The sequence below is a fragment of the Eleutherodactylus coqui genome, chromosome 6 (genome assembly GCF_035609145.1).
Source record: "Eleutherodactylus coqui strain aEleCoq1 chromosome 6, aEleCoq1.hap1, whole genome shotgun sequence".
Classification (NCBI taxonomy): domain Eukaryota; kingdom Metazoa; phylum Chordata; class Amphibia; order Anura; family Eleutherodactylidae; genus Eleutherodactylus; species Eleutherodactylus coqui.
This window is the reverse complement of record NC_089842.1, coordinates 144,689,909-144,703,837: the sequence shown is the minus strand read 5'-3', so window position 1 is coordinate 144,703,837 and position 13,929 is coordinate 144,689,909. Positions and strand designations below refer to the sequence as shown.

General features: G+C 40.8%; 1 protein-coding gene across 5 annotated transcripts; it reads left to right on the top strand.

Annotated features, from left to right (window-relative positions):
- Positions 1-154: 154 nt before the first annotated feature.
- On the top strand, positions 155-12,184 carry PTH2 (parathyroid hormone 2). 5 transcript variants are annotated; one of them, XM_066607815.1, is made up of 4 exons: positions 196-258; positions 949-1,053; positions 10,703-10,815; positions 11,660-12,184. In XM_066607815.1, exons 2-4 carry the CDS (start codon positions 1,024-1,026, stop codon positions 12,105-12,107), a joined length of 591 nt encoding a protein of 196 aa, XP_066463912.1. In that variant the 5' UTR covers positions 196-258; positions 949-1,023; the 3' UTR covers positions 12,108-12,184. The 5 variants fall into 5 exon arrangements, with proteins under 5 accessions (XP_066463910.1, XP_066463912.1, XP_066463911.1 ...); XM_066607813.1 differs by lacking the exon at positions 949-1,053 and having other exon boundaries at positions 155-258; XM_066607814.1 differs by lacking the exons at positions 196-258; positions 949-1,053 and adding an exon at positions 1,063-1,193.
- The last annotated feature ends 1,745 nt before the right edge of the window (positions 12,185-13,929 follow it).

Sequence of the window (13,929 nt, the reverse complement as noted above, 5' to 3'; positions counted from 1 at the left end):
AGTCATGACTGACTCCTAGGGTGACATCACATTGTGACGTTTTCTTGGCTGACTGTTTTTGCGGGGTGGTTTGCCATTGCCATCCCCAGTCATCTTCTAAGTGCGCTGAGTGTGGCAGATAGGTCAGACAGCTTCAGAGGAGAGTGGTTTCCTTGCAGCCTGTGGTGCAGTTCTGGATTAGGTTGGACTGTCTGGACTTGACAGAAAAGGTTACCTATGAGAAACAGAGAACCTGGTGTGACTTCTGCCTGTATGCATGTAAGTCCGAAGTTTGATGGAAAATGGTGTTGAAATAGTAGCCTCTGAAAAGAAGGTGACTGTTGGGGGCAGACCTAAGACATCATAGGGGTTTCCTCTGGGGAGTTAGACTGCTGGAAATAATCTAAGAGAACATCTGGGGAATTCTATCTTTGAGATGCAGGAAATGAGCATGAATTAGTATAAAATGACAGACATGGCGAGTGTAGTGGGCTCGTAAATATGACTGTGTTAGGTACCATAGTCTGGGTATGTTCTCTGTGGCACAAATGGAAACTTGAGAAAAAAGTTCTACACTGTTAATTAGCTATTGTTGTGCAGTGTTTAAGAAAGTGCACCACCTTGTGTGCTCCAACCACAAAGAACTATTACACTCTTAGGGCGCCCACCCACTGGCGTTTTTTTTCCCTGCGAAATTCGCAGCATTTTTTTTCTGCAGGGGTCTATGGGACTTGTAATGTTAAAATCGCGATTTTGCGCGATCGCGATTTTAACATTACAAGTCCCATAGACCCCAGGAGAAAAAAAATGCTGCGAATTTCGCAGGGAAAAAAAAACGCCAGTGGGTGGGCGCCCTTAAAGAGATAGTAACCAATGCAGTTGAATGTCCTTGCCCTTGCAATTGTGTTAGTAAAGTTTGTCAGTTAAACTTTTTACTTGGTCTGTGATATTCTTTTCTTCCTATTGTAGGAGGTGCACTACAGAGAATGGCCTGTAGGGGGCAACAGATAAGCATTCTGGTGCCTGAGAAAAGGGAAAACGCCCATGGGTGTGGTCAGGAAGTTGGATATAAGGGTACATTCCTGCTACACCCAGGGAGATGTTGGCTGAGAGAGCCAGGGAGGACCTGTGCAGCAGAGCTAAGCTGTGGCAGGCCGGTGGCCAAGAAAAGGCTAGAGCCTGACATGGGTGACCACCCTGACCTTAACACCCAGGTGGGTGTGCATGTGGACTTTTATGTTTTGTTGAACGTTATATGGACTCTGTTTATGTTGATTGTACTGCGAATAAAGACTGGCAGGAGCCAGGTTTAAAGGAAACCCGTGTCTCCAGAGAGTACTTCTACGTGGTCGGTGCCCATTCCGGTCTGAGAGTTGGCGATCCGCAGGCAAGTGCACCCCGCTTGCTACACTATACAGGGAAAACCCAACGCAGAGAACATCTGGTTTAATTATGTTATAGGGCCACAATGTCAGTCTTTTCAAGGTTGATGGCAACAGTGGACCCAACCCAGGCATTTGCGAAAACAAGAGTGTTTAACTGGGCAAGGAACTCAACCAGAAGGGATGGGAACTCAGAGAGTTGGGATAAGATTAACAAGAAACTGGGATAAAAGGCGTGGTACATGACACAACCTGCCGAACATGAATGTATCTAACAAACTCGTGTGTGGAGATGATACCTTTATTATTGGTTGTAAAATACCAGCAATAAAAAGCGTTACAAAGTACAAGGCCCCTTCATCAGTTAAAGCTGTGTTATAAGCAGAGGAAGTAGTGGGGAAGAGGCCTTATGCCTTTTACAACCAGGAATAAAAGCATCAACTCTACACACATGAGTTTCTGAGATGCAATCATGAACGGCAGGTTGCACCATGCACCAGGCTTTTTCTCCCAGTTTCCTGGTACTTTTATCCCAAGACCCATCCATCCAGGTAAGAGAGCACCACCAGTCTCTTAATGTGTGCAACAAGGGACCATATCGAGCTCCACAAATACTTTCAGGCACCTTTTGAGTTTGCTCCACTCATTATTTTTATCTTCACCTGGCCATAGATTTGTGTGGTATGGGAAGGTAGGGCACACACCGAATAACCAGTCACAGACACAGTCTAACTTGAATAAGAGTCTTTACTGAAGAGCATCTCAGGCTACAATGGGATGTAGACAAAACTTTCCAGAGAGTGGTAAAGCACTTTAAAGTGATCCTCCGGGCCTGAAGAAACAAAGATGGCAACACCAGCTTCTCTGACTACTTGGTGCACACTGTGTATTAGTATGCATAATCAGTCTAAGGCACTACATGCAGCTTTAATTAACCAGGGTTGCCCAAATGAGCAGTGCAGCGAGTCAAATCAACATGTGGTGTCTTAGACTACTAATGCATACTAATACACAACATGCATCGAGTAGTCAGAGTAGTGGTTCAGCCATCTTTGTCTCTCCTGCCCTGGAAGGTCGCTTTAAATGTTGTTTAACAGTTTTAACTCTAAATCCACTAATAGAATGGTTGACAATATATTTTCTAAAGCAGACAACCCCTTTAATGTCACTTCTTATCTGTTGACTAACTCTCCAACTATAGGTAAAGAAGCCTATAAATTTGGCACATGGATCATCGCTCATGTGAGAATTCACATCCCATTGAGATTACAGCAAGTGTTAGCTCTACAGTTGTCTGTCTGAGAGCTCAATATCTTGGGCAATAACACATGCCAGTATCAGAGCGGTAGGCATATGTAGTCCCAATAAAGCTGATAGGGAACACCTGAATGCCCATTACAGGGCAAAAGGACAGTGATTAGTGAAGCTTTACTAGACAGGGTTATTTGAGCTGTACCTTCCATGCGCCAGAAATGTCACACTAATGACCTCAGTATTATACGCATGTTGTGCAGTAGACTCTCAGCTGATCAATTACAGTCAAGAGTAGAGATGGTGAAAGTATATCCCGTATGTCTATTTCAGGCTCAGTTGATCTACACGGCTATAAATACTGCGCCATAAATAAGCTGAGGACAGTGTGAAATGCTAGATTTCCTAATAAAGAAAGCAATAGGGCATAGCAACCAACAAGCAATAACATACAGGATATACAGAAAAGCACTACCTCTCTGCAATTAGCTGGCCTGCTAAAATCCCTGATGCATAATTGCCTCAGATTTGGATTGCGCTTTATTATGAATCTTGCCCAGAAAAAAACAATACTTCAAAGTGTAGTTTCAACTTTCATTAACATTGCTAGAAAAAGAGAGCATTTGTGTAATGTCAAATATGCTTGTAGATTCCTATCAGACATAACTCACAGAAGCCAAATACCCACCCCCTGATAAACTGCAGGGCAGGCTCAATCACCTTGTACCCTAGTAGCATGCGGAAAGCCAAATTGCAATATGGGAGAGCTAAATGTTCATGTGCAGACTAATGAGCAGCCACTCAACTCAACCCAGACTGAGGGTTAATTAAAGGGGTATTCTGGGACTTTAGGTATTGACTACCTATCAATAGTTGATCAGCGGACGGACATTGTCATCGCTGGTCAGCTCCAGAATTATAATAGCCGGCTTCACTCCCATCGAAATCAATGGGTGCAGATGTCTCCTATTACACTTCCGGCTCCTCACTGTGGTCTGTCTCTTATTACTATTCAACTTATCAACTATTGATAACCTATCCTGAGGATGGATCATCAGTAGATAAAGTCCTGAAATACCACATTAAGGCAACTTGGATCATTAAGGATGCTATTAGACAAGCACTAACGGCTTTCGCAAATGCTTGGGATTTACCGTTAATTGCTGGAGCTGCAAGAGTTAGTAGTGGCTGTTATTGCTTGTGTAATAGCGCATTCTTTCTCTTGTTCTAGTGTTCTGACCACGAATATGAGAAGCCTGCAAAGATACCCTATATGTCTTTGCAGTTTGGTATATTGCTTTGCAGCGCTCACGGGAAATAGTGGTATGTTTACTAGTTGCCCTGGCAACTGTTAAATCTCTGCCCTCCGTCTCCTGGTATTAGCACATAGGAGGAAGTACATGTGATCTTGCTGGGATTCCAGATGTGATGTCTGATGGGGGTGAAGTGTGCATCCGTATGGGACAGCATGAGCGCCACGCCACCAGTGGCGCTGCCATACGCAGTATCCATTTTACCGGGGTCTACTTACGTATTGACATATGTACAGGATGGGCCATGGAGAAGTAGCCCAGCACCACACTCTTACAAAAGCTGTCTGAAAGAAAATCTGTCTTTGTTGCCCATAGCAACCAATCACAGCGCAGCTTTCATTTCTTATACTGCTGAGGTAAAATGAAAGCAGCGCTGTGATGGGTTGCTGTGAGCAACAAAGACAAACTTTCTTTTAGACAGCTTCCATAGTCCTATCGTTGTATCGTCCTTACCGAGTACTTGCCTGCTTGCCCGCAAAGATTCGGGTGCCGGTGGGGGGCGGCGGGGGAGAGCGAGGGGGAAGAGGTAGGGGGGGAGATATCTTTCTCTCTCTCCTCCCCGCTCCCTCCTGCTCACTCCCCCAGAGCTCACCCCCGCCGGCACCCAAATCTTTGCGGGCGAGCAGGCAGGTACTCGGTAAGGACGATACTCGCTCGAGTATCTGTCCTTACCGAGTATGCTCGCTCATCTCTATTGCTAATTTCTTTAGCATATGAATCTTTTATTTTAATGCATATCTATTAAAGCTTATGTTTTAATACTATCATATCTCTATCTCCCTGCTGTTTAATGATCTTGTATTATGATGGAGTCCAATATAGAGGCCACACTTGCTCTGTAATTATCTCTCCATATGTCCAGTACTTGATGTCCGCGCCAGGTCTGTAGTATACCGGTTTCAAGGCAGGAACTGACTAGTGGTACAAAGTCAGTCTGAGCCACGTTATAACAATTTTTTGGTTGTATGTTAGTTATCCCTTTGGGTTCCCCAATCCTTGATAAGGGATCATTGGAGTTGGATGTTGAAATTCCCCAGGTGTCTTGTTTTTTCCTTGGCTGGCCAATCTAGCTGGGGAGGGGTTTATATATTTCTACCCCTGCTCTCGGAAGTTGCTGATTATTATTAATCTCTTATGGGTGAAGTTAGTCTAGTCATTCTTCTCTTGGTGTTGCCATCAAATTAAGGGGTTTATGCACTGATTTATATTTTAATGTTGGTTTTGCCTTTGCACCTACTTCATTAGTTTTACAACCTGTTGTAAATATTCCCTGGTGATGACTTGCAGAGGGTGGAGATCATAATATCTCGGTTACAGGGGGAGCCTCAGGCTTGAGCTTTTTCTTTACCACCCTCCTCTCAGGCGCTCCCATCTGTGGACAATTTTATTTCTGCATTATGTTTACTTTATGATGATCCTGATAGGGCCACCCTTGCTGAACGTAAAATTAGAAAATTGAGGCAAGAGAGATCAACTATAGAAGATTTTTGTGTAGCCCTCCGCCAGTTGGCTACAGAGAACCAATAGAATGAGCCAGCGCTAAAAAGTGACTTTTGTTTTGAGTTATCTGACAAAATTAAGGATTTAATGATTCAGTATCCCATTTCTTAGACTCTTGATCAAGCTATGACTTTGGCCATTTATATTGGTTGTCATGTGAGAGAGATAATTAGTGAGCGTTTAGAGGTCACTTCTATGGTGACTTCTGATTCAGAGAAACCGATGCAATTGGGCACACTGTCCAAAAAAGAAGAAACTGACTTGCGTTCGTGCTGGGCGTAGTGCTTGAATGCTCAGCATGGATGTAACAGTGATATCCCTGAGTTTTTTATGCCGTTTTTTCAGATAGAGACAGAAGTGAATTAAAAATATATGGGCAATATAAAGGAAGCTTATACTTTTCCTTCATTCTTCCTGCTGCATCTACTTCTGGCTTTGCAGAAACACTGCATCAGAAACCAAGTCACAAACAAAACTGTGTGTGAAACCACCCTTTGCACATAGCCAGGCTCCTGCTGCAACTGATGTAAAGCGGTTAAACCCCTTGGATGCCAAAGTCAATGCTGGCCATAGCATTTAAGTGGTTGACAGAGTGCAGGAGCTCCCTCTCTCATCAGCACTCTACAATTGCAACTCCAGGGTACTGTTGGGTGAATTATCCAAATTGCAAAGAAGCGTAGGTTCTCTTTCTACCTTGTTTTACTCCGTTGAGTGCTTTGGAAGCTGAAGGCCTAACAATGGCCATAACTGTACCTACAATATGGAAGTATTGCAGTGTACTTTACAATGAGCAAGCAAGTACATGGTGAAGTTCCCTTATGGGAAAAAAAGCATTAAAAAGTTTTATAAACTATTTAAAGTGGTTTCCTGGCGCTAAACTATTGATTACTTACCTTAAGTGACAGTGACGCTTGAATCAAGTATAAAGTAAAGAAAAATCAGTGGAATGGCTGTATTCTGCTCACCATGAATCTAAAAAGATGACATAAAAAAGGATAGAAAAATCTAGATCACTGCTAGATGGTAGCAATGGAAACAACAGCTTGTCTCTCAAAAATTAAGTCCTTGATAACATCCATTGGCAGTCAAATTAAAAAGTTATGTCTCCTTGAATATGGTTTTGCAAAAAAAAATCCCTTTTAATATTAAAAAATATTTTTATTGTGGACTACAGGTTTTAATACATATGAGCTTATTCTGAATGCTACTCCTCCAAAGCTACATGGCTTCCCGATGGCGTTAGTTGTACATGAGCCTATAGGAGTCTAGACATTTTTCAGGGTTTGATATAAATGCCAAATACTAATAAAATAAGATGATTAAAATGCAAAATAAACGTCATTAGTCTCCAAGGTTTGATTCACTAATGATGAGAACGTTCAAGTGCTACAAGAGGTATATTTTATTTACTATGTTACCATCCATCATCCATCTCTTGTACTGTAAGAGGCTGGTGACTCACGCCTGGTCTGCGAGGAGCTCAAACTTAACAAGCAAACGAGGTTTCTCATTCTGTAAACAATTAGCCCTTCACCGTTACATTTTTAACAAGGTCACCCTTAACCCCAATGCTGGAGGTCAGAGGCTTTCTGGACATTTTGATATTGAAAAATTAAATACAAGCAACAGGAAGAAAGAAGATTGAAGCAGGTTAAGCAAGAGGTCTGATATTTCTGCTGACTTTGAATTAAAATGAGCAATATTGGATTTTTTCCTTGCAGTCATGACACCGGTGTCTCTCCTTTGCCTCTGCAAAGAACACTCAACTAATTTTTGCATGTCATTATTCAATTCATTAAAGTGTCCAACTTACCCCTTTCTAGTATGAACGTAATCTCATGAGAAATAAATGCTAAGAATAAGTCACTACTTCTATTGTTTTCCTACGTCTTCCTCCCCCATGTCTCAAGACCAGAATACATCTTGATAGATGTTAAAGAGATATTGAAAAGACCCATGAGCAGAGGTGACAGTCAATTTTGTGTGTAGATAGAAACAAAAAATTGGCTAAATACGTCATCTCATAACTGTACCTAATGTACCTATAAAAGGAAAGGAAAGCTTGGGGGCTACACAAAACATCGTTGCACTTTGCTATCAAGAAAGGACAACTAGTCACGAGAAACAAGGAGCAAGAGATATCCAGGTAATCTTCATCTTCATGCTACCACCATTAAGGACAACATGACCATTCTTTGTTGTCCTATGTCATGAAAGTGTTCTCATACACTGAGGTTAAAAGCTACGATAGCTTAAAATGAAGACGCAGGGACTAGGATATAGATGTTGTTGTAAGTTATTAGTCATTATTGTGTTTCTTAAATAATGTTAATAGTTTTTATAGGTTTATTAACTTCAAGTTATTTGGTAGCAACTTTACTTTAGTTCTAGAGTTAGATTTTTGTAGTTTGCTGCTGCTTTTAGAATTGTAATTCTAGATGAAAACTAGATAAACAAATTAATTAATATAACCTGTGAGAAAATGTCTAGCTAATAGAGTATAATGCAGCTCTTGCCATGGGTGACCCAAGCAGCACCCATCAAAAACATTGGACAAAATGGATTTCTCAAATATTCAGGCTGCCCTTCCACAAACTGCTGATTGGGAGTTGGAGGCTTCTCAGATGTAAAACAACCAAATTGCAATATGCAGGGAGGTTGCTTTAACTAGATTCAGCCCAGAGAAGTTCAAAATTAATACTTGAACATGGTAATTCATGATCGTAATACTAATATGAATATCATCAGCCAATTATTATAACCATAAGTAAAGCACTGATGAATAGCTAGAAAACATGCAATAGATAGCAGCTTAGTAGTAATAATGTTTCATTCATCTAATGTGCTTAGCAAATGTTTAGATCAACTATAGCTGGTACCAAAAATACTTATTATATAATTGGGGAAAATGGGGCACTTGACTCAAGTGGGTTGAGAGAATGATAGTTATATCACTTTGTATGTGTAGGTATCACTTTGTATGTGTAGGCTTATACTTCTACTCTGCTCTGAAATTCTGTTACACCCCTGGGTTGGATTATTGGAACAGGAAAAGGGGGTAATTGCTCAGGAGCCATCCTTTAGCTCTGTCCAGTCCTTTCCAGGCAGATGTAAAGTGTATCTACAACAAAATAAAAGTTTTCATATGAAGTAATATAATGGGTAAGGCTGAAAAAAGGTATATGTCCATCCAGTTTAGCCTATTATCCTGTAATGTTGATCCAGAAGAAGGCAAAAAAATACTCCATGTGGCAGAAGCCAGTAGAAGAAGAGGTGATTATGCAGATGTTATTGATATTACTATAAAGGGTTGGATTGTACACCTAAAAATAAAATAAACACATTCTAACACAAAAATAAAAATATACATACTTTATTATGGAAACTCCTAAAATACATGAAAGATGGCACTGAAACTCACATGAAGCCACATCACAGGTATGAATAATCACAAAACATGATCAAAAAGGAGGCAGCTGTCATCTGAGTCTATTCTCCTTTATGTCATTACATGTGTTCCTATATCAGCTTGCTGGATCTTTCTTGCTCTTGCACTTCTCTTTTCAGTTACTGATATAGTAACCTTTTTAATCATGTTTTATGATTAATTATACCTGTGATGTGGCTTCATATAAGTTTCTGTGCTATCTTTTATGTATTTCATAATGAAGTATGTATATTTTTACTCTTGTGTTGGCGTTCATTTATTTGCAGGTTGTATAGGATTGGGGTTTTATACTCTCTACTTGATATATTTGTGTGTGCTCTGGTATATTTGCAAGCTGAACATACTAAGAGTTAGAGCTTCATTCTACTGAACTACAGTCGTCAAGTAAAGGCTCATTTACACTCAAAGACAATCTTTCAAAGATTAATAATTCTAGAATCATTTTACATAAAGTACTAATAGGCACTAATACCCATTAGCATTTTATCAGCTTCATTGGCATGTAAATGAGTCTCTAGCAGCTGTTTGTAAATTCCAGTATGTGGTCTGGACTTTGCACTTAGCTGCTTTGTCCTCACATGGGTGCCGCGGGCTGTCAGCTGAATACAATGTAATCAGCTGCTCCTGTGGAGAACACAGCGTGCAGTCCCTGCTATTTCTCTCCATCTGAATGATGGATTTTATGCTCACCTAAAAATTATCATTCAGCCAAGAGTGAAAGATGGAAGCGTTTACACGCAACGATTATCACTCAAAAGCCATTGTTTGAATAAATTTTGAACGATAATCATTGCGTGTATATGGGCTTAAGTGGGATAAGCAGCTGCCAAATGCATCTAATCTGGTAGAGCAAATTTTTGGCCATGATTAATTACAACATAGCAAAGTTTGTTTTCCAATGAGTAGACACTGGGGGACAGTGTGGCTACCCTCATGACAATGTCATCAGATACTGCTGACATCAGGGGATTCTTTGTCACCAACTATCTAATGGCCATGTCCTGGATAAGACACTGGAATGTGTATGTGGGGAGCTCCGATAGTCCTCTAAAGTCTTTTGTCACCGGATGGAAGGATCAGACATGTTGAATATTGACATACCTGGTTCTTTGTTTCCAGGAGATGGGTCACTCACAGACATGTCGTCTATATACTCCTCTCCATATTTAAATAAACATTCATGCTTGGCTGGTCAGAACGTTCATCTGTATGGGGATGTTCAGAAGGATAGCTCAATGGCTTTTTAAAGTTAGCCATGGATTATATGACACTGCTACTGAGAAGGGGACCCTTACCACATTTTACTCAGCAGCCTCCACCACTAATTCGGGTAGGGTTGGCATATAGTTACTGTTGTTCGCCTGTATATTACATGTCACTTTGAAGTCAGTATATTTATAGATATTTTTCAACTGTAGAACTTAGCACTGTTGTATTAGCTCTTTGCTTGAAATGTTTTATATTTCCCTATGTATAGAAATACTGGTGAAATAAAATACGTAAATGAGTTCTCCAGTTTGCATTGTCTGGCATGTCATTTACTAAGTGTCCAGTGGTTGGGACCCCAAATGTTAATATAATCATACTTTTAAGCTCTAATTGGCCTCCCAAGGACTGAAGGGTCTGGCAGTGGACAATGTACCCCTTTGTTCCTTTTAGGATTCCATTTCCTGTGTCCCAACTGATACTTTCTGACATGTCTGTGTGATCTGTAGTATTGGAATAGTACAAAACCGAAGAAACTCTTTAAATAATGCAAGATGTACAGATATTAATACAATATGTATACATACGTAGTCGAGTATTAACATTTTTCTACATTTAAATAGGGCATGGAAAGAATTGTTGTTGGGCAAGGCTTTCTTCCGATCACAGTCCTTCTGGGATACTGCATTGTGTTGTCATCTCCAGCCATAATTCCCACCATCCGGAACCCAAGCAGGTGATGTTCTCTTCTGTAATATGCTCTTAAACATTTACTTGCCAAATTATAGCACTGGACAAGCAAATGCAATGGACAGAATATTAGTTACTTCTTAAGAACTTTATTATATTGTAGTATTTTACAAGGTCAGTTAAGGCATTTGAACACCTGGAAGCACAATTGTCTATATCTTCATAGGAAATAGAACAAGTCCCATTGAGGGTACTTATCACAAGACCTGGCAACCTGAGAGCTTAGAAGGGAGGAATATAAAGATTACATTTCTTAATTTTATAATTTGTGGCAAAATTAAATTTTGCTCAACCTGCAGTACTAAAATACAGTACATACTCCCCCTTCTGTACTCCCCCGCTGCTGCCGTCTTGTTGGCTCTCTAGTCCCAGTTGAACTTCACTTCCGGGAGGGGAGTGATGGCGACCCGACACTGCGTCATGTGAGTGCTGCAGCTATTCATCGGCTAAAGGGAGCTGGTGATTGGCTGCAGTGGTCACATGGCCATTTTGTTGCGGATGTTATCACCGGCTTCCTGCACCTTTTATTGAAGACCAGTGGGGATCGGAGAGATGGCGAGCGAGCAGCGGTGGGGGAGCACGGAAGGGTGAATATGTACTCTGTTATTTTAATACTGCAGGCTGAGCTAGGTTTTACAAAAAATGATGTCCCTGGATAATCTCTTTAAGCATCGGGTCCTGGATGAAACTGTCTCTGACCCTCCCATAGCTACAGCCCTCTTTATACCTTAGAAGGGATTATTATGGAGTTTTTTGTTTTTTTTAAACATTAAATGTGCTTTAATGTGTGGTAGTCTACATATTTACTGTTCAATTTCCTTCTGTTTAAGATTGTGGAAAAGAGACCTCTCTGAGCAATCTCTTAGTGACAAAGAGTTAAATCCCTTCCTAACTAGAGCATACTCCTGGAACCAACAAGTCCCCTCTATAACTTTTCATGACTGGAGCCTTAAAATGCTATCTTCAGATGTGCTCCCGAATGAGTCTGCAGATGAGAGATCCAGGAAGCTGCTCCTGCAGCCCTTCACCAGACAGCTTCTGTTTGGATCCAATGATGTTCCGAAAAAGCTTATACCAGACGATGCCAGGCTTAACAGAGGAATTACCGACCAAAGATGGCTGTCTATGTGGCCTACTAATGAAGAGATGGAAAAACGAAGCATTGTGGTTGCAGATGATGCCGCTTTCCGTGAGAAGAGCAAAATGCTGACTGCAATGGAAAGACAGAAGTGGCTAAATTCTTACATGCAGAAACTTTTAGTGGTTAATTCCACTTAACTGTTATCAGTGATAAGCTATGTATTATGTGTCCTCTAAATTCAGTCGATAAAAATTAAAATGAGTTCTTGGTCAAATGTGCACAATATGCCTTTTCCTCTTACTCTGTCTCTCTGGTCAAAAAGAAACTCTTCTTCTGAATTCAGACTGTAAGAATGTCTCTGACCCTTCTAGAAGGTTTTCGGTTTATAAAATCTGTTTCTTGCCACTGCAGTATGGATACAATTAAACATAAGTGGAGGTGGCCTTCTGATAAGAAGGGATAGATAGATAGATAGATAGATAGATACATAGATAGATAGATAGATAGATAGATAGATAGATATGAGAGAGATAGATAGATAGATAGATAGATAGATAGATAGATAGATATGAGATAGATAGATAGATAGATATGAGATAGATAGATATGAGATAGATAGATAGATATGAGATAGATATGAGATAGATATGAGATAGATAGATATGAGATAGATAGATAGATATGAGATAGATAGATATGAGATAGATAGATATGAGATAGATAGATAGATATGGCCACTCCTAATCATTACTGTAAGGCTGGAGGTACACTCACTGTGTGTGCAAGTTGCATCTGAGAGGTTGGAAAAGAATAAGACATGCGATGAGTCTATAACGGGTCTGTGTGCTGTCTGTGAATTTACATGGGCAGAACACAGAATCAAATATGCTAGTGTGCCAGAGGCCTATATCTTACATCCGTAGAGTATAAGAGTATAAGAAATACACTTGCAGCAATACACATAAAAATGGGGTACATTTACTAAGTCTTGTGTTTTAAATGGCAGCGTTAATATTAGGCTGGGTTCACACAGGGCGGATTTGCCGCAGCAGATCCGCCCGCGGCAAATCCGCCCGCGACCGCTAATCACGGGATTAGCCAGCCATGTGGATGAGATTTCTCAGAAATCTCGTCCACACGGGACGGTTAATCCGTTGCGGTAAATCCGGATTTCAAAAGATGCAGCATGTCTATTTACTTTTTTTTTTGTTTATTTTCATCGCGGCCGCGCTCTCCTCTATGTGAGCGCCGGCCACAACAGAAAAGCAAGCGGCCGGCGCTCCCATAGAGGAGAGCGCGGCCGCGACGAAGCCGTGGCTTAAACCGCGGCAGTTCTCCCGGCGGAAATCTCGCGTTTTTTGCTGCGGCCAAACCACGAGATTTCCGACGGGAATCCGCCCTGTGTGAACCCATCCTAATTTTCACAGGCGCATCATGCGATTAATATATGAAGCCAACACAGAGCCTAGGAACTAGCATAGATTTCTGTTCTAATTTACGCCAGGTTCTGGCACAAATTATACATAAATGTGTGTTGTCTTGGTGGCCACATCTCTCCTCAATAAGCCCCACCGACTTTTGCAAAAGTGGCCAGAGCAAAGCAGAAAGGCAAAAAGTCACAAATTTTGGCAAAACTGAGACTTTGACCAAAATTTGTGACTCTTCTATGCCAGAAACCTGTCGTAAACCCATTTGTAAATGTTCCCCATCGTCTTAAAATATGCCAGATTGATCACAGCTGGATGGTAAATTTGTCAAAATTTAAGTCTGTGTTTAGACCACCTAATAGATAGATTAGTTTACACCGGATATTTGGGACCATTGTCCTTTTTCAGACAGGTCAGGAAAAAAAATGTCGAAAAGCGATAAAAGCACATAGTAAACGAGGCGCAAAGCATGTACGCTAGTTTTCTAGTTCCATTTATGCCAGAAAACTGTTGTATTTTGGATAGTAAATGACCAAATATTTACAAGAGTCAGTACAATTTTTAGTTCCAGATATCTTCTAATGTGTGCCAC